Source organism: Phocoena phocoena, chromosome 13 (assembly GCF_963924675.1).
Source record: "Phocoena phocoena chromosome 13, mPhoPho1.1, whole genome shotgun sequence".
NCBI classification, from domain to species: domain Eukaryota; kingdom Metazoa; phylum Chordata; class Mammalia; order Artiodactyla; family Phocoenidae; genus Phocoena; species Phocoena phocoena.
In genome coordinates this window covers 87341297-87362662 of record NC_089231.1, presented here as the reverse complement: position 1 = coordinate 87362662, position 21366 = coordinate 87341297, and the positions used below count along the sequence as shown (strand labels likewise).

The window sequence follows — 21366 nt, the reverse complement described above, 5'->3', positions numbered from 1 at the left end:
TCGGCACAACCCGGCATCGAGGCCTCAGAAAGATGCCCAGAAGCGTGGCATGCAGTGTTGGCCTCCCCTGCCCGGTAGGGGGGCATTTAGAAACATACAGGATTAGGCCAGCCCTTCCCAGCTCCATTTCAGCTCCCTGCATGGACTCTCCCATGGTGACTTTCACAGGGGCCAGCCCAGCTTTCATGTGACAGGTGCCTTTCAGCAGGTGAGAGGGACATCCCTTCACACCTTGGTGTCCAGAGGCAGCCCTGAGGGGATGCTATCAGCAAACCAATATTCCGGCTCTTACTCTACACAAGGATGTTTTAGGCACTCCAATTCGGCAGGCGGTGTCTCATTTCACGTAATAAACATTTGGTCACGAAGGGGTGACATTCGGTTTTCAGAAAGGTAAAGTTCCCCAATCTCAGCCGCTTAGTATATTACCATGGGAAGCTCTGACACCAAGGACTTCATATGGCACAAACGCCACCAACGCCCAAGTGCCCGGGGCCATGTGTGACACATAGTTAAGAGCTCAACCAATGCTTGTGGATCAAAAGTTCCAGAAGCATCTGAACGTAAATTAATCGTAAGTCAACGGTTCACACTAGGATCATCTTCTCTCGTCAGCAGTTTTCTTGGTGAGCTCACCTGGTTTTCTGGTTCTGTGTCGCCTGTATCTTCCCAGTACACGTTGAGTTTGAGACCCAGTCCCTGCATAAGGTCGGAGGAGAGGACAGCCCTCCTTTCTGCCCCCCCGGAGACTGTGCTGTTCCCACCATCGGGGACGGCAGTGGAGCTGGCTGGCTGCTCGGACCGGAGCCCTCCTGCTTGCCCCCAGCTTCAGAGTCCCCTCCCCAGCACCGCGACAGCCTCTCATGGTGGCCTTTCATGGTCACAGAAAGCCTCCAAGTCGTGATATTCCGCTCTCGTCTTGTAGGGTAAAAATCGGGACCTTCCACTGTCACTACATTCAGGAACAAAGAAACTCGGCAGCACAGGCAAAAAGTCACCCAAAACGGCCACGTCTCGACGTTAGGGTCACAGGTGCTTTATGAACCCACTGGTTGGACCCTGGGTTCTGACATACCGTGGGTGCAATCTGGTATTTTGGAGAAGGGCACAAGCCAGGACTTGTGAGACCTTGGTCTTGCCCTGGTGGAGGCTTTGCCCTCGACTAACATGGCGGGTCTCAAATTCATTGCTCATCAGTCATTCTGGGGAAATGGAGTCGAAGTTCGACACCCGGTACCGGCCCTCTTCCTGGGCTCCAGTTTTATCATTTGGGAACGAGGGGCTACACTTTCCAGCATAAATGAAAATTTCAGATGTCATTCTGCACAAATACCACTTAAGTGGTTGATGGCTTAAGCTGACATTGACTGTGTAAGTTACAGGGTCGTAATATAGTCAAGGTGAGTGAGACGACATGATGTCTGATGGCTCCTTTCCCTGCTCGTCACCCTGTTCAGGTCATTAGCTCATCAAACTGGCATGGCCCACTGTGATTCCATTTCTAGGCATCTGTCAAGGGACTGCAGAATCCTCCACGTAGCTGAGACCTTCCAGACTGTCTCATCTCATCCCACCGATGAGGGGATGAGGGGAGGCTCGCTAGAGGCTGATCACACACGTCAGGGCACACGGCTAGCTCTGTTCTCATTGTTCCCTGTCCCAGCTGGGCCCTGGAGCATCTTCCAATCCAAATGGTACATTTATCCACTGATGTCGTTGAGCACCGGTGCATTTTAGAGAAACTGTGGCAGACACACAGATTGAGAGGAGATTCTATAAATACAGATATGAAGATGTAAGTGTAGATCTATAAAACTGGCCATCAGAGAATCTCAGAACCGGCCGATCCTGAGGGAGGACAGAGTTTATATCCCTGTTTCAGCAAAAAATAAAAAAGATCCCATCATTCCTCCTGTAGTATAGACTTACTTGTATATCAACCAGAGCACACCAAGTACCCAACACACAAGTAAGGCCGTGGGCCAGTGAGATCACCCATTCCTTGTCCCTCACTCAACAAATAATCATCAACCTGCAAAGGGCAAGACACTGGAGGTTTGGGCGATGAGACCAGCTGATTAAAGGCGAGTCAAAAAGGTGATACCGTGTAGTAGTTTAGCTTTGCTCAATCCAATGAATATTTATTGATTATCGATTATTGGGGGAGGGTTCAAGGTTGCAGAGGACATGCTCCTTGCCTTCAAGGAAAACTGCAGTTCAGCGGAAAGAATGAAATTCAATCTGGAAATGCTGCCATTTGCAACGACATGGATGAACTTGGAGGGCGTGACGCTAAGTGAAATAAGTCAGAAAGAGAAAGACAAATACTGTGTGATATCACTTATATGTGGAATCCCCCCCCCAAAAAAAAACAAACAAAGAAGAAGCAGACTCACAGATACAGAGAACAAACTAGTGGTCACCAGTGGGGAGAGGGAAGGGGGAGGGGAAAGATAGGGGTAGGGGCTTAAGAGGTACAAACTACTACATATAAAATAAATAAGCTACCAGGATATACTGTACAGCACAGGGCATATAGCCAATATTTTATAATAACTATTAATGGAGTATAACCTTTAAAAATTGTGAATCACTATGGTGAACATCTGAAACTTACAAGGTACATCAACTATACCTCAAGAAGAAAGAGAGGGCTTCTCTGGTGGCGCAGTGGTTGAGAGTCCGCCTGCCGATGCAGGGGACACGGGCTCGTGCCCCGGTCCGGGAGGATCCCACATGCCACGGAGCGGCTGGGCCCGTGAGCCATGGCCGCTGAGCCTGCGCGTCCGGAGCCTGTGCTCCGCAACGGGAGAGGCCACAACAGTGAGAGGCCTGCATGCCGCAAAAAAAAAAAAAAAAAAAAAAGGAGAGAGAAATACAATCTGAGTCTTGAAGTTGTGAGCTGGGTGGAGGAAGATGATACTTAAATGTTCTCTGAAAGCTGTATATTCAGAGAAAACTAATTTCGAAGCCCCCTCTTAAAAATAAACTGTCTTTAAGAAAGGAGACGTCTTGATAAACAGCAAGGATTTACCGTATAGCACAGGGAACTATATTCAATATCTTGTAATAACGTATAATAGAAAAGAATCAGAAAAAAAGAATATAGATACATAGATATACATATGTATAACTGAATCACTTTGCTGTACACCTAAAACTAACAAAATATTGTAAATCAACTATACGCCAACAAAAGAAAAAAGAGAAACAAGAAAGGAGGCATCTTAAGAATAAGTAAGCACGTGGAAATGCTATTTTCATAGAGCCAAGACATGGCATTAAGGAATCAGATGGTTGATTCACAAGTCACTTTCTTCAGGTGCGAAGTCACCTCTTTCAAAACAAACTGTGTCTGCAAGAAAGGCAAAGTCCTGGAACACAGCAGTGCTGTGACGCTGGTCCTGACGAGAACCGGGCCTGGCAATGTCTCGGGTGAGATGGTGTTTGGAGATGGGCGAGCTCGCCCTCTGAACCCCTTCTGGTCGTGACAGTGGAGGGAAAGGGGCAGTGGAGGGGGTGGGGCTTGGAGCAGAGAGTCACTCAAACCTGGAATCTGGGGCCCCGTTTTGGGACAGAAAAGAGGAAACATCAGGGCTGAAGGGGCACCTAACAGCCGGTCGAGTTTGCAGTCACTGAATTTCTCTTGCCCCCTGATGAGCTCTTCAACCTTCCAGCAGGTAGGTGGAAGCTTCCTATCTGACCTTTTTGAAAAGTTCTGTCGCTGGTGCACCGTCTTCAGTGGGGTTAACAGAGGTTTCCAGAGACACGGCCCCCAGTCTACACGCAGAAGAGCCTTTGGAAGCACGGCCGCCAGGGCTCCGCGTCAGCACAGCCAAGAGAGCTTTTGCAGGGCGCCGCTGTGCATACCGATGGTTTTTTAAGCTTCAGGGGGAATTCTGACGCACACCCTAGGTTGAAACCTCTGGGGTCCAGATTTCCTTGCAGAGAGGTCTGCGTGCATTTCAGCGGCCTTAACTGGGCATACGTCCAGCACCGTGATCACTGCTTGTCACGTGGGGATGCGGCTGGTCCGAGTGCCCCACTGATGTGCGTGCACGGGGTTCGGATCTGACCCCACGGAGTTTAGAGCGCTTCTCGACGGGGACGCCAATGGCATCTTGCGGACAGACCTTTGACGCAAAGACCGTCTTGCACATTGAAAAATGCTCTGCCTGTCTGCACTCCCTCCACGCCAAACTAACTGCAAGGAGCAGCCTCCTAGTTGTGACAACTCCAAAAGCCCTCCCGTTTTAAAAGTGGGAAGGGCACAGGTCTGCCCCACACACTTTTGAAATTAGCCAAGGTCAAATGACACAGGGTCACAGTTATCCTTGAAAAGCCCTGAAATGAATCTTTCATCACTAGGTCCTGGGCCTGGAAGCTAAGAGCCCAAGAATTACCTTTTTACTGCTCTTTGCTTTAGAAGATGCCTTCCTCTCCTCGGGGCAGTGAAAACTTTGACCTGGAGGTTGGGGGTGTGTGTGTGTGTGTGTGTGTGTGTGTGTGTGTGTGTGTGTGTGTGCGCGCGCGCGCTCCAGGGCAGGGAGGACAGCCCAGTGAGGAAGTGTGGGATAAGCAAATAACTTTCTGGGACTTCCCCGGAGGTCCAGTGGTCAGGACTCCGCGCTTCCACTGCAGGGGGCCCAGGTTCGATCCCTGGTCGGGGAACTAAGATCCCGCATGCCACACGGCCAAAACAAAACAAAAATTAATAATAATAATTTTTTGTATTCTTCTAATTCTGTGTAGAATTCAACTCCATCATAAGCCCAAACCTGAAACCACAGATTCGTTGCAGGGATGTCCACTCTACTGCCCGGGCGTCCAGCTAACGCTTGATTTTTGGAGTTTATCAGCAAAAGAAAAGAAGTGTGCCACAGCAAATGGATTTTTACATGCTTCCATGACAAAACAAAGTCAATTCTGAAAGGTCAAAGGATCCCTTCCTTCAAAAGTGATATGCACTTATTCTGTGATTAACCGCTTTGGTTCTTTGAATTGATTCTAATGAAATCCACCCTCCACACGACTCCTCTAAAATCAGTTTCATTCAAAACCCTCAGCCCAAAGGTTATTTTGGAATTTTCAAAAGGAACACAGTGTCCACATTGGAAGGCACACAGAATTGCTAACAGCTGCCTTTCCTTTGAAGTAAATGAAATTTGATAGCAACTCAATCTGCAGTGAACTGCTGTGTGCCCTGCTTAGAAAAGCATTCCCGAATTCCACTTTACCTTTTCTTAAGAAGTTGGGGGAGAAAAAAAAATGTGTATTTACATACAAAGGAGCGATCCGGCAATGGCTCGAGGACGTGGTACTGTAAGAACAGACATTTTTAAAGCTAACAGGGAGAGTACAATGTATCGCTCCAGTGGCTCTAGTCCAAAGCTGATTCTAAAGCACAACGGAGATTAATGCTAATCATTAGGCTTAGACTGAGGTAGTCAAACATCTGGCTGAAGATGAACATGGTACCAATCCAAGCTCTGTGCTTCGAAAGCTTCTCCACACCGGAATTACAGGCGTCAGTATATACCACCCCCGCCCACAGTATTTTGTTTTTGGTTTTCTTTGTTTGCTTTTTTAAATGATGCCAATTCACAGAAAATATTAGACGTGGACATCAGTCATTTCTTAAATTTAGGGAGCATGATTTTTTTTCCTGCTTTAACTATTTATCAGGGTCTCTGAAACACTGAAATTCACAAAGTGTAACTTTGGCTGGTAAATTCAACTAACATCCAAAGGAATAAATGGATGTTACAAATACTTAGGATAAAATAATAGCATCGCTCTAAGTAGACCCTGAAGTAAGAAACTAGCACCGTGAGAAAGGGGATGTGAAACGCGATTTAAAGACCTGCAGGGCCAATCACCAAACGTTTCTGTTTCTACAGCAAGTTTTATCACGCGCTAACCACGAGGACTTAACAAGGCATCTATTGTGTGAGAACTAAAGGAGACGCCATGCGAGGGATGGCTTGTGATTTAATGATATGAAGAAAATCCAGCACCGAATGCTGGTTATGACGGGAGGGACAGAGTCTCCTCTTTGCCAAGATCACTCTTGAAAAGGAACGCAGTGTGCTGTGAACCGACAGCGAAATAAGGGAAAGGAAAATCCTTTTGCATTAGAGGCACACTGGGGATTACTCAGGTCATCGGCATGAAGCAGTTTAAGAGATCCTGGTAATACACCCCATCACATAAAACGCTCAGTGAGGAGAAGAGATTGCAAAGGGCTGTGAGGTTGGATTAAGTCCCTCTAACCCAGGAGCTGATACGCTCAATCCAGAGGCTGCCAGGATCAAGCGCAGGGGCTTTTTATCTCAGCCTCTCCCTGCAAAACACAGATAACTCCAGCAACAGACTGCACGGTTGTGCTGGGCTGTGCACACTTAGCCCAAGTAATGTAAGAGATTTTCAGAGCTGAACACCAGACAGAGAGGTGAGGTCCACACTCACCCCCACCGCCTTGTGCCATCTGCATCTACTCTTCTCCGTGTACGAAGCCCCACCCCCCACCATGTGCGCAAGCCCAACCCTTTCTTTCTTTTGTTCTTTGGCTGCGCCAGTGCCTGCGGGATCTTTGTTCCCCAACCAGGGATCGAACTCGTGCCCCCTGCAGTGGAAGCGCAGAGTCTTAACCACCGGACCGCCCGGGAAATCCAAGCCCAACCCTTTCTTATGCCCTAAATTCTGGGATCATAGGACACACTGAAAAGAGGGAGGAGACATCAAGACAAAAGGAGGCTCCCTACAAAACACACCTTCACCCCACATCCTGTCCCGACCCGTCATAGCCTCAGCCGCCTTCCCGTTGAAGCTAAGTGGCGAGTCAGAGAGGCGACACTATCCTAGTTTTATTTCATTTTGTAGCTGGCAAGGAAAAATGGCAAGGAGAAAGAAAATAGTATTCTTAAGCCCCAGACAGAACTTTAAAACTACTTTAGAACTCCCGAGGAAATGCCGTTTCACTTTGTTAGCTTCGAGAAGCGCACAATGTTATTGACAAAGGCATCACCTCCATAACTGAGAAAAGGGGTGATGGACAATTTCATATTTCCACTTTCAGTACCCATTAGATCATTACCTCCAGGATTGCGGCTGACATGCCTTCAGAGACAGAGCTATTCACCACCGCGAAGCAATTCTTCACGACCGCGTGGAGGTCTTCCCGAGCCATCTCCCCGATCAATCGTACCCCAGGGGTCCTGGAACAACACGGAGCAGAGAGAGAGCTTACGGCTGGGAATCTTACGGGGAGGGGCTGGGAGAAGGGGAGACGACGATTTTGGAGAAATCCCCTAGATCCACAGGGAAGCATCACTGCTAAAGGATTCAATACAGAAAACCATACTGGAGTGAGAATCTATTCTACATCCATCCCTGATAAGAGAGAGAGGAAGCCTGTTAACACACCCGCCGTCATTCTGAAGCCCTCTGACCAAGGAGACACGTGCTTCTCAGATACTGGACGTCAGAGATACAGCTCTTGCCATTTTTCTCTGAATGATTTAGAAAACAAACCTTTCCTAATAATGCAACCTTTCTTCAAAGTCTTTTTTAAAGATACACAGAAAGAGAATCATAGATGTGTCATAAACAGAGAGAAATAGTAAAATAGAGAAACTCAACCAATACCCAGGTTCCCAGCACTTTGTCACATAGGTTTTGTTTTGTTTTCTTTTTTCTTTCACCCAAAAGTATGGACATTCTTCTCCATCCCCTACCCCTCTCCACCATTCTCAGGATTTTGAGGTTATCCTTTCACATAATTGGTTATACTTTCACATACATGCATTCTGTATCTATGAGCAACGTAAAGACAGCTGATTGCATATGGGGATGAAATCAGTTTCCCAGTCCCCTGGGGTGATGGTGTGGCCAGTGAGAGGAGCTGGAATCCTGGGGGTGTGAGGAAATTCACATAAAAAGGGGCTGACCCAAATGGGAGGTAACCCTTCTGGCTCTTGCCCTTCCCCATCTCCCCACTTAAAATTCGGAATGTGATGTGTGAGTTCTACAGCCACTGTCACCTTAGGGATGGAAGCCACAGGTAGGGACCGCAGGACAGCAAGACAGGAGCTGAAGTCTTACTTGGTCCTGGACCAACGACCTCAGATTTTTTTTATGTGAGCAGTAAAGCGCCAGGGTGTGTAAGCCAGTGTTATCGGGTTACTGGCAGACAAATGCAATTGATAACAAAGACTCTGACAAACTGCCCTCTAAAGGGGTGACAGCAATTTTCACCGTCACCAGCAGATGTTTTAAGTCTTTTCAGCTCTGGCCAATGTGATCAGTGACAACTGTAACCTCAAAGTGGGTTTCCTGGGAATTTCCTGACCTACTGAGGCTGCACGTCTTCACACGTGTGTCCATGCTGCCACCCCTTAGGGAACTGCTGATGCTTCTAGGATATGAGCTTCCTGGCTTGTAAATGGGGAAAATCATAGCGCCTAGGATGGCACAGGATCACCCTAATCGCACAGGCGATTAAAGGAGGAATTATTAGTAAACTGCTGGGAACAGAGCCTGGGACACGTTGAGCGCTTGGGAACTGGGATCATATATCGGTCACTAGGTTTCCTCTCCTGCAAAACACCTATACTTACCTCTTTACTTTGGCTTTTACTTCCCTTGTGAACACTGGATCAACCTGAAAAGAGACAAAGACGGATTTTAGGAAAAGCCGGAAGTGAATCTAAGTCTCAAGAGAATTGCAGATTATGGCAAGAGAGCCAAACCTAACAATTCAGAAAGGGAAAAAACAAATCAAATAGGAAATAATACCCCCGAGTCCAGCTACTACAAAGTAATAAAGGAAAGAGAAGGACTTGAGAGAAAGTTTAAAGAAATATACATAGAGAGTCGTCCCTCAGTCGTCCCACAGGGGGTTGGTGCCAGGACCCCTTCAGATACTGAAATCCACAGATGCTCAAGTCCCTTATATAAGATGGTGTAGTGCCTGCATATAACCTACGCACATCCTCCTGTATACTTTAAATCCCTCTAGATTACTGACAATACTAATATAATATAAATGCAATGGAATAATTGCCAATGCACAGCAAATTCAAGTTTTGCTTTTTGGAACTTTCTGGAATTTTTTTTCTGAATATTTTCAATCCATGGTTGGTTGAATCCGCAAATGCAGAACCCACAGATACAGGGGGACAACTATATCCCTGTTTCCTGTCTGGCCTGTAAGATAAGAGCCTGGTGAAGCCCCAGGTACAAAAGCGCAAGAGCCGTCCACCCAACTCAAGGTCTTGAAACAGAAGTCATTTATAGTCAAGGGAAAATCGGACAACACAACACTTCACTGGAAGGATTGTCTGGTTCATTACAGTGGTGGATTTTGTCATAAGATCTTTGAGGCAGAAGGAGTTGGAACCCTTGGTACATCTAAGACAAAGGATCTGACCACATTAAAATTTTATTTTTAACAGGGAGCCTTCCCAGACACACAATTTTAAAGCCAAGGGCACATCCATGAGCTGATACATGGGGAAAAAAATGTGGTCTGTCCATACAATGAAATATTATTCAGCCACAAAAAGGAATGAAGTACTGATTTATGCTACAATGTGGATGAACCTTGAAAACATGATGCTAAGTGAAAGAAGCCAGACCCAAAAGGCCATAAATTGTGGCTCTTTTTAATGTGAAATGTCCAGAATAGACAATTCCATAGGGAAAGAAAGTAGGTTAGTAGTTGCTAGGGACTGGGGAGAATGGGGCATGACGGCTAATGAGTATGGGATTTTTGAGGGGGTGATGAAAATGTTCCAGAATTAGATAGGAGTGATGGTAGCAACACTCTGTGACTATACTAAAAACCATTGGATTATATACTTTAAAATGGTGCATTTTATGGCATATGAATTATATTTCAAGTTTTAAAAAGCCAAGTCCAGGTCTTCCCTGGTGGCACAGTGGTTAAGAATCCGCCTGCCAATGCATGGGACACGGGTTCGATCCCTTGTCCGGGAAGATCCCACACGCCGCGGAGCAACTAAGCCCGTGCGCCTCAACTTCTGAGCCTGTGCTCTAGAGCCCGCGAGCCACAACTACTGAAGCCCGTGCGCCAAGAACCTATGCTCCGCAACAAGAGAGGCCACCGCCACGAGAAGCCCGCGCACCGCAACGAAGAGTAGCCCCCGCTCGCCGCAACTAGAGCGAAGCCCGCACGTAGCAACGAAGACACAACCCAGCCAAAACTAAAAAATAAATTAATTAATTAAAAAGCCAAGTCCAACTTTTTAATGAGTTACAATCTAATATGCTTGAGTCTGCATTTCACTACTATTCCACATCTGGAGGAAATGTGTCCTTTGCGACAGGCACCGTGTTTTGTCCTATCGCATCCCTGGTGGTCGATATGTTTGTTGAATTAATGCAAAATTTAAGAGCAGTGTTTTCAAGCTGATCCGCTATACCAACATTTTTGACGCCATGTGTTTTTAAGCAAACTTGTATGTAGATATCCAGAGGCCAGAAAGAGAGGCGGTACAGGCTGAGAGGGGCTCTGGAGACAGATCACCTGGGTGAAATCCCCCCCAAAACCAGTCACTAGTCACATGGCCGTGCATACATTAATGGACGTCTCTGGGCCTTGGGTTCTTCATCTCATAAAATGAGAAACACGTTCAGCGCTTACAGCGATTTCTGAGACATAGTAACTGCTATACAAGTAGTAGAAGAAAACAGAAAAGAAGAAGAATGAAATCTGCAGATTGCACCACTAATACAAAAATATGTATACACTTAATCTCAAATGTGTACTTTCCCAGTGACACTGCCACACTTCTCAGCAAGAGAAAGACACCTGGACACCTGAAGGTAATCATCGTACCCACGGAGGAGCACACCTTATTCCCAACCATCAGAGGCCAAACTATAACACTCTTTGCGCACAATGAGCTCTTCTCAGGTCAATTTACTTACTGAGGTACCAAGAGGATCTTAAGGGATACTTTTCCGTCTGTCACAGCGTCCCTGTGAGCCTAGTTAGGATGGAGCTGCAGAATATATTCATCACATCTGGTTCGTCCAACTGCAAACTCTTCAATGAAACAATCCATAGACTGGTTGTGCCCTGCACCACCCCTCCAATGGTGTTGTTAACAATGAAAACAATTTTAAAATAACTGACAAAATATTTTTAAATTTATGCACGTGTTAAGACAAATTTCTAAACGTGTCTTCAAAGATAGAGGCAGGGCTTCCCTGGTGGCGCAGTGGTTGAGAGTCCGCCTGCCGACGCAGGGGACGCGGGTTCGTGCCCCGGTCCGGGAAGATCCCACGTGCCGCGAGCGGCTGGGCCCGTGAGCCATGGCCGCTGAGCCTGCGCGTCCGGAGCCTGTGCTCCGCAACGGGAGAGGCCACAACAGTGAGAGGCCCGCGTACCGCAAAAAAAAAAAAAAAAAAAAGATAGAGGCAGATGAGGGTGTGAGCACATTTTACGAATGCAGTGTCTGCCGGCGCGTCCTGTTACTGCTGATGAGCTTAGAAGTGAAAGCAGATTCAACTTCTATTCTCATTCACACTTCACCAGTACGTACCAGGAATTACAATCCAAGTCAGTTTAATGAATATGATATCCCTAGAGAGTTTATCATACTAACTGAATAATTTTGTGTTTTCCAGAAACTTCATTTAAGTTCCATTTGGCAAGGAAATGCTGTGTGTGTGTGTGTGTAACCCCAAATCCTTCAAACTACTCATATGCCCGAGATGTATCCCAAGGAACCAGAAATGCAAAGCTCACTTACATCCCCGAGATCATACATCACTTTGACGGCGGACACAGCAAATCTGGATGCCTAAAGAAACTGAAACTATTCCTAGACTTTTTTTATAGCTTAATTTATTTTAATAACAAACTTGCAGGAACAGTACAGAAGACACAAACCACTAAACACAGGTATGTAAAGCAACTCAGAAAAGTGTCGTGAATGGATGGAATCTACCGTACGATTAAAATGCTGCAAAGACCATTTAGTTGCCGTCAGCTGGAAATTTACTTGTTTTAAATATCATATGATATCGCTTTATATGGAATCTAAAAAAAGGATACAAACGAACTTATTTACAAAACAGAAATAGACTCACAGACCTAGAAAACAAAACTATGGTTACCAAAGGGGAAAGGGGGGGGGATAAATTAGGAGTTTGGTATTAATAGATACACATTACTATATATAAAATAGGTAAACAACAAGGTCCTACTTTATAGCTCTACTCAATATCTTGTATAATATATACTCAATAACTATACTCAATATCTTGTATATAACTATACTCAATATCTTGTAATAATCTATAATGGAAAAGAATCTAAAAAAGAATAGAGATACATATATGTATATATGTATAACTGAACCACTGTGCTGTACACCTGAAATTAACACAACACTGCAAACCAACTATATTCCAATAAATATTTTTTAAAAAAGAAATTTACTTGCTTTAAGAAAATCCAAACGCTGGAATTATCCAGAATATTTTAACAGGTTTATTTATAATTTTTATAAAATTCAACTTCTGAAGCTTGTTTGCTGAAACATTATGACCTGAATTACTGTCTCTGCTTTTACATTAAAAATGCACATACAAAATGAAACTGGAAAAACTGCCAATCCCTGATTTCTGCCCCCTATTTTTCCAGTCAGCAATCAAACACTTAGGTTCCTTTGGCGTCCATCGGCGGGCAAAAAACCTAACGTTCAGAACTGTCAAAGAAGAGAACTTCTTTTAAACAATGAAAGGTTTCCCGTCTGAGTCATCTTAAGCATGTTCTCGGTGTAAGCGGCATGCTGGCTGGGTGTCCCTTGGCCTATTACCCATTGGGCATGGATCGCACACAGGCTGGTGTCTTCCAAAAAGACAACCAGACGGGCTTTGCTGGCCTCTCTCAAAGCACAGATAGCTGCACTCTGAAAGTGCAGATCTGTTTGGAAGTTCTGAGCAATTTCTCGCACCAGACACGGGAAGGAACGCCTGCCAATCAGAAGTTCAGTGGACGTGGTAACGTCTTTTTTCCGCGAGCTGCTACAGTCCTGTAACGATGAGTTTCTTCACCTCTCCAGTACAGGGCGCACTCTTTTTATTTTATTTTATTGAAGCATAGTTGGTTTACAATGTTGTGTTAATTTCTGCTATATAGTAAAGTGATCCAGTTATATATATATATGTATATGTATGTATATATATATGTAACCTTCATATTCTTGATACTGAACATAGTTCCCTGTGCTCTACAGTAGGACCTTGTTGTTTATCCATTCTGTATGTAATAGTTTGCATCTGCTACTCCCACTCCATCCCTCCTCTACCCCCCAACTCCCTCCCCCCCCCCGCCCCGCCCCAGCAACCACAAATCTGTTCTCTGTGTCTGAGTTTGTTTTGAAAATAAGTTCATTTGGGTCATACTTTAATTCCACACATAAGGGATATCATATGATATTTGTCTTTGTCTGACTTACTTCACTTAGTATGATAAGCTCTAGTTGCATCCATGTAGCTGCAGATGGCATTCTTTCATTCTTTTTTATGGCTGAGTAATACTCCATTGTATACATGTACCACATCTTCTTTATCCATTCATCTGTCGATGGACACGTAGGCTGCTTCCATGTCTTGGCTATTGTGAATAGTGCTGCTGTGAACACTGGGGTGCGTGTACCTTTCAGGACTATAGGTTTTTCCAGATATATGCCCAGGAGTGGGATTGCTGGATCATGTGGTAGCTCTATTTTTGGCTTTTTAAGAAACCTACATACTGTTCTCCGTAGTGGCTGCACCAGCTTACATTCCCCCCAACTGTGTAGGAGGGTTCCCTTTTCTCCACACCTTCTCCAGCATTATGACTTGTAGACTTTTTGATGATGGCCATTCTGACCAGTGTGAGGTGGTACCTCATCGTAGTTTTGATTTGCATTTCTCTAATAGTCAGCGACGTTGAGCACCTTTCCATGTACCTGTTGGCCATCTGTATGCCTTCTTTGGAGAAACGTCTCTTTAGGTCTTCGGGGAGAACTCTCGCAAGAGGCTTTTGTAGTCAGTTGCTTCCTGGGGGCTTCACCCTCCGTGGACTTGCAGGCAGTCATTTTTGCAGGAGCCACTGAACAGAGACCTCCTTACTCAGCCCCCTTGTCCTTAGGCTGGAGCTCTGCAAGCTAGGGGCAACAGTGGGGTTACAGAGGGACACAAGGAACTACCAACACAATGCTATTGCCAGAAAGATCTTTAAAGAATAAACTCAAAGCCACACATGAGATATTGCTAACTGTTGCTGTTAACAGTCAGTACTCACTCGCTGCTTACTCTGGACCTACGCTATTCCAAGTCCTATGTGTGCATTACTTCTTGCTAACAATCCTGCAATCATCATCCCCACTTTAGGAGGGAGGACAGTGGAGCTCAGAGAGCCGGTGTAACTTAGCCAGGATCACACAGCGAGGAAGGTGCTGGGCCAGGAGTCAAACTCAGGCAGTCTGACTCTGGAGATGGCACTCTTACCCAAGTTCCACTGCCCCTCTGGTTTCTACTCAAAGGATTTTTATCATATAGTTTATACAAAGCCCATGTGGGTTATGGAACCCCTACCTACTTACTTATTTATGTCACAGGGAAGAACAAATCTGACTCCATATTGGATCTGTTTCTTTTACTTTAACTGTTGTACTCTATTGCTTTTGCTACAAGTTAAGAATGTTGCCTCTAGCCTAGAATACACAGGAGAGCCCATTCTTAAAGCTATAACACTTTTCCATTCACACGGAGATAAAAAGCTGCAGGACAGAGAATAACATTTGTCTTGTTGGAAGTGTACAGGAACAGTGTGATCGACTTTCACGAACAGCTGCAAGAACAAAGGATTCCAAGAAGTCTGTGACAACCAACCACACCCCCTCCACTTTTAGTATAAAAGAAGCCTGAATTCTGACTCAGGGAAGACGGTTCTTTGGGACACTAGTCCACCATCTTTCCGGTCTGCTGGCTTTCCAAATAAAGCTGCTGTTCCTTGCCCCAGCTACTCGTTTCCTGACTTGCTGGCCTGTCGTGCGGTGGGCAATGTGAGCACGGACTCCGTAACATTTACTCTCCACTTCTCACCTCTCTCCTAACTGCATGTCTTCCTCTCCACCAGGAATGCCACCCTCTGTCCCTAAAACCCATTCATCCCCCAAGGCACAGACAAATGTCAACTTTCGGAGAAACTCTGCCCAGTTATCCAAACCAGAAGTAACATCTCCTCCCAAACTTTTCTACCCCCTCCCACCAAAAGTGGGCCTACTTTTTGGGGTACTTGTCCATCTCTTCTCCTTAGACATGTTCATTTTCCTCCCAACGTCATGCTACTTCTATACTGGCTCTACCTTTCCATTTCCCACTTCTGATCCTTTTCCTTCAAATTATCCTAAACCATTGAATTGCATTATAACCCTAACATCCCATCATGAAAAGATAAAACAGTGCAATGAAAGACTTCTTTTGGCAATACATGTTAATTCTGACATGCACGTTTTACTTATGATAAATTTTAGTTAGAAATTCTTCTTGTTTTTAATTTTTTTAAATAAATTTATTTTATTTATTTTTGGCTGCATTGGGTCTCCGTTGCTGTGCACGGGCTTTCTCTAGTTGTGGCGAGCGGGGTCTGCTCTTCATTGCGGTGCGCGGGCTTCTCATTGCGGTGGCTTCTCTTGTTGCAGAGCACAGGCTCTAGGCACATGGGCTTCAGTAGTTGTGGCTCGCAGGCTTGGTAGTTGTGTTTCACGGGCTTAGCTGCTCCGCGGCATGTGGGATCTTCCTGGACCAGGGCTTGAACCCGTGTCCCCTGCATTGGCAGGCAGATTATTAAGCACTGCGTCACCAGGAAAGCCCCACTGTTTTTAATTTTTTTTTAACACTTTTCTGTTCTCATGATTAACTATTTAGGGGAAAAGAATTCATGAAGGGAAAAAAATTTTTTTACAAGATAGCTGAAATACCTAACCCTTTAACTACAATTTTGAAGGTATAACATCAAGTTTCAAGTTGAAAGTACAAACTGCATTAAACTTTTCTGGGTTTGTCTTCCACATCAGTTCATTTTCAAATCTCTTAGTGAAGCCAAGGGGAACAAAACACAAGGCAAAGAAAAAAGAAGGGTAGATATTTTTATTTAATGAAAGCACATGTTATGAAATTTTAAAAAGTGAAAGCACTGCAAGCAGCAGAGAAAATTCTCATTTCCTCCTTCTAAAGCTTATTTACTTTCTAGCAAAGTATATTGTCTCAACTCCCAGGCTTAAGGAAAGTCATCTTTGATATACGAAGTTATGGTGGAAAGTCATTAAGCTGTCGTGCTCGAGCCGAATGTTCCTACCACAATGCTTATCAAAGAGTATCAGAAAATGCACCCACTCCGGGCCCCCCCACTGCGAGCAGAAACCACAAGCTTTGCCGAGACGGTTGTACCAAGAGATCAAAGAAGGTTTAATAGAAAACCAATGCCTTAAACCATTCTGCAGCTAAAACAGAATTCTAGCATGTCAACACAGAAAGGAAACATCAGCACAGAAAGTTCTTTCATTTAATGCCCGTACAATGCTGCCTACGAACCAGGCGCTGGGCCAAGTATGCACTCATTTTGGCCTCTCAAGAAACGATGAGGCACGTTACGTTTTCTTAGTCACACCCACTTTACAGATGGGGAAAACTGAGGCCCAGAGCAGTGAAGTGCACCCAGCTAGCACACAACCGCTCTACTACACAGCCATGCAAGACTACACTTTGCCTGACACAGATGATGCAATCTTGGTCCAAAGGTGTTAACTAACTTGCCAGCAGTAAACAGTAATGAAGGATTAGATAGATTTCACAGGGGACTCAGATCCCGCTTTTTGAAATGTTCTTGCTAAGAATGACCACAGAAGGAAACATATGTATCATATCTAAAATATAAAGCACACACAAGAACATTTACTCTCCTGTTTTATAAATCGTTGGCAGAAAGGTGATGCCACTCAAAAAGCAAAGCAATACTATTCCAGAGGAGTGTGATAAATGCCTTCTGAGCCCGGCCATTGCACATGGCAGGAACCAATGTGAATGTGGTATGCAGTCCAGGCCCTGGGCTCCCCTGTCCTGGCCGACACACCTCTAGCCTGCACTGACTCTGTTAGTATGTCTTGAAAAAGAGCTCTGACCTATGAAAGTATTCAGTTCTTGTTTGAGCACTCATAAAAACAAACAGGTAATCCGCATATGCCATGCTCATCCATTTTTTGCTTTGACTATTTGGCATCCATTTCACCTCTTCCTCTTCGTCTGGGCGTCTTCCTCACCTCCTCCCACCACATGTGGTCTGGTGGAAGTGGAATCGGGTGCCCGTTCCTCTCCTTACAGAATGGCGGATGTAACCCACACTGGACCGTGGACCTTGAAGGGAAAGATCCAGAGACTAAGCAAGGGATGCAGCCAAACCTGGTCTTCAGCCTCCGCAGCAATTCTCTTAGTAGCCCTTGTCACCTCCTAATAAATTCCCTCGGGCTGAAGCTGGACTGATGCGGCATCCAAGGGGGCACTGGCTGAGCTGCGTAGCCAGGTCTTCACTGGGGTCTCAGATCTGACCAGGCTCCACACAGAGACGTGGACAGAGAGAGAGGGAATCACTGCTGCTTGCACTGCAATTATTCCCTAATAACAGGCCCTAATAATAGGTTAGTTAATAACAATTAACTAACAGAGGCAATGCAATTTTGTACTAAGAGACCCTGCACATGACCTGGAAAGACTACAGTCCTCCAAAAGTGTGTAATTTAGACTTGAAGAGTTTATTCAATCACTGAGCTTAGCAGTTAACAAAGAAAAAGATGAATGGAAGAAGAGTGTACTCACAGTAGATGTCAAAAATCATTGTAACACTCAGGGTGTTTGATCTGCTCTAAGAGATAATGGTTACAAGATGAATCTTAATGTGTCATGAGATTTGACCTCTGACCCACTTCTCAAATCTATTTCCAAAAGATCAGCATATTAACCCATAACATTGTAGCAAATATTCAATGTCAAGTGTAAAATCCTTTTAGTCTCCTCCTACATCTGAATTCAAAAGCGATGTTGGGGACTTCCCTGGTGGCGCAGTGGTTGAGAGTCCACCTGCCAATGCAGGCGACACGGGTTCGAGCCCTGGTCTGGGAAGATCCCACATGCCGCGGGGCAACTAGGCCCGTGCGCCACAACTACTGAGCCTGCGCATCCGGAGCCTGTGAGCCACAAACAACTACTGAGCCTGCGCGTCTGGAGCCTGTGCCCCGCAACGAGAGGCCCGCGCACCGCGATGAAGAGTGGCCCCCGCTCGCCGCAACTAGAGAAAGCCCTCGCACAGAAACGAAGACCCAACACAGCAATAAAAATAAAGAACCTTTCATTAAAAAAAAATAGAAAAAGTGATGTTAAATTGAATTCTTGACGCTGAAAACTGATAGATGCTTGGAAATCTTATAATGATAGTGGGGAAGAGCTTGGGTCAGGAGAAGCACATCTGAGCCAGCCCAAGATTTGGGGAGGGAATCTTTCACTGAGGAAGCAGCCAATGCACTGGCTTTCAAGAGGGAATATGTGTAGTGGATGGAGAGAAACACACACACACACACACACACACACACACACACACCATCAAGCATGGCCCAAGTCAGTGTTGTCCAAACTTCAGATCAGGGAGCACATCATGAAATCAATTTTGGAATAAAAATAACCTTTCTTTTAATGACATGGAATAGCAAAGCAGAGACACAGAACAGGTTTTTTAAAATAACAGTGTGTGAAATACATGAATAAGAGTATTGTTTAATAAAGCTTGTTTCTGGTGTGTGTGTGTGCGTGCGCGTGTGCGCGCGCTTTACTGGGCAAATCTCAGTAAAGCTCTGGGCTGAGCGTGCCTGCCGGCACAGTGCCAGGTGCTTACGGCTGGTTTTGCTACGCAGCAAATCTGCGACCCAAGGACGCCTTTCCCCGTTTCCTTGAGGGCTTTTAATTACAGAGAGTGGAGTGCCTTGTGGAAGAAGTGCTTGGGAACTGTTACTAATTCATGGCAATGAACTTAAGGGCTAGCAGCTCTCAGATCGGAACTCTTCGCCACCCTTCACTCAACAGCTCCCTGTCATGGCTCCTCTTCCTCTCTCTCATTCCCTGTTGCTCTGTGTTCCCTCCACCCAAGCAAGCCAGCTCGGTGGCTGAAGATGCAGCCTCAGAACGGGCGCACGGGGGCCTTGGGGGGGCCATTCTACAAGACTAGTCCCAGGCCCGCATTTGCCCAGTAAGCATCCTGTCCTCGGGTGTATCAGAGATTTATTAGACTAGTTTGGAAAAAGAGAGGAGGGGCCCCTGGAATTGCGGAAGCACTTAAGCTTCCCAAGACACGTCTTTCCACGGTCCCTGCAAATCTGCTTTGCCCCGCCCAGCTCACGTCACCCTCTGCTCCCTGATCCTTAATAGGCAAAGTCGTGACAGCCTTTGCTCAAAACCACTTAGGATTGCCTCCCTCTGGAAGTTACAAAAGAGAAAATACAGAGATCCATTTTGTAGGGCCAACAAGGCAAACAGAGAGAGAGAGAGAGAGGGAGAGAGAGAGACAGTGTGTGTGTGTGTGTGTGTGTGTGTGTGTGTGTGCACGCATGAACAAGCATAAGTACATTTGTCTAATTAGTTCCCAGTAGTTAAAAATAAGACATTTCACACACACGGGCATTTTTTCAAAAGAGAGGAAGAAAAAGGCCTCTGGATCGTGGCTTCTCTTGCAAGGCTGACAAGGGAGCCTGCATCTTGGAATGCAAACCGTGCTGTGGCTGAATCGTGCCCCGCCCACCATTCATTGCACAGTTGGCCACAGTCTCCACCCTCCCCTACCGCCTCCCAACCTGGAGCCTGAGGGACAAGTTTCCCTACAGTGAAATTAGGAGGAAAGAGACACATTTTTTACACTCACTGCTCTTTTAAAATTAGGCAAACTAAAGTTAGAGGGAAAGTTGTATGTTCCCAAAACAAGTGGCAGAATAAATACCTTTGTCCTGAGAAGGGAAAAAGCCTTCCTAATTGTTTAATGTAAAAAACGATACAACAGTGTTTCTTCTAAAGGACTATGACTTAGGAAGCCTGTATGAAACAAATGGCATCCTTCACCTGTAGGCAACTGAGCTGAAGATGAAGACGCTTAATAAACGCAGGAAAGCACCACGTGTCCTGGTCACTCCCCCTTCTCTGACCTCCGTATCAGCTCAAATGCTGCCTTGGTCTCTATGTCGCTGGAAAAGGGTTTCTGGTACATATTTAGTGCTAAACTAGTGCTTTGAAGTTTGCCACCTCCCTCTAGGTGTCCTTAAAAGGAAACACGACAGAAAAAGTCACACAGAGAAATCAGACAACATTAGCCCGATGTTTGCGAACGTTTTTCTCCACCAAGCGTTGCCCTTTTGGTATTTCTTCCACTGGGCACACTGATCGATTCTCGATAAAAACTGTTTCCCAGACTTTGGCTATTTGCGTACTGTCACAGTTTGTCACATCTGTGCCCCAGCTGTACTATTGCTTATTTACTACTCTTTGTGACATCAGTTCATTTTCAAAGGAAATTTTCAAGCGTTGGAAAGCCATTGTCACACACCATAAGCAGAACAAAACCGTAAAAGTAAAAACAATGGAAAAGAAAGCCACACTACTAAATTCTTTCAGGATAACTGTTGTTGCCATGGCTCTAACCTCAGGCCTTCTCTCTTGGTTAGCAAGGAATTTAGCATCAAACTGAAACTCTCTCAGTCAATCATGCTCTTCGAACAGCAGGATGGAAAGAGAATTAAAATAATAATAATAGTAACAACTTTGCCACTATGGGACCTAACATTCATTATTCAACATGCATTCATTAGTGCACTAGGGATTATCTTGTTAACCCTCAAAAGGCTGGCCCTGAGTGTGTGATGGATGTGGGTATGTGCGTGCAGGCCTGGGTATGTGCGTGCCTGTGTGTGTGAGTGTCTGTTATACCAACAAAGAACATGGATGATGGGGTGATTCATCTTCCACGTGACAACCAATGTGGCTACACAGATTCTAGCCCCTGATATGTTTTTAGGCTAGGGAGCCTTTTTCGAGGTAAATGTAGTATTTCCAAAGGTCTCTAGTATTCTAAAGAAAAGCTTGCCACCCCCTGCATGCTCGGTGGGTCCCTAGGGAACTAGGAAACCACGAGAGGAGGAATTACAGAACAGAACAGGGAGGTCATGCAGGCATTTAATGCGCAGAGACTCGGCCATCCGGCTGGGCAAAAGGGAAAGGAAGCGTGAGTCGTCCTAGGGCGCAGGGGATGCACTG

The 21366-nt window shown here is 45.5% G+C and overlaps 1 protein-coding gene across 2 annotated transcripts in view; it reads right to left on the bottom strand.

Annotated features, from left to right (window-relative positions):
• The window catches only part of GLT1D1 (glycosyltransferase 1 domain containing 1), an 89845-nt gene that overhangs the window by 15660 nt on the left and 52819 nt on the right, over positions 1 to 21366 (bottom strand). For both annotated transcript variants that reach the window (XM_065890064.1, XM_065890065.1), the window contains 2 exons: positions 8619 to 8662; positions 7097 to 7217 (listed from right to left, as the gene is read on the bottom strand). In XM_065890064.1, the coding sequence (XP_065746136.1) occupies positions 7097 to 7217; positions 8619 to 8662 (165 nt within the window). The remainder of the gene's footprint in view (positions 1 to 7096; positions 7218 to 8618; positions 8663 to 21366) is intronic.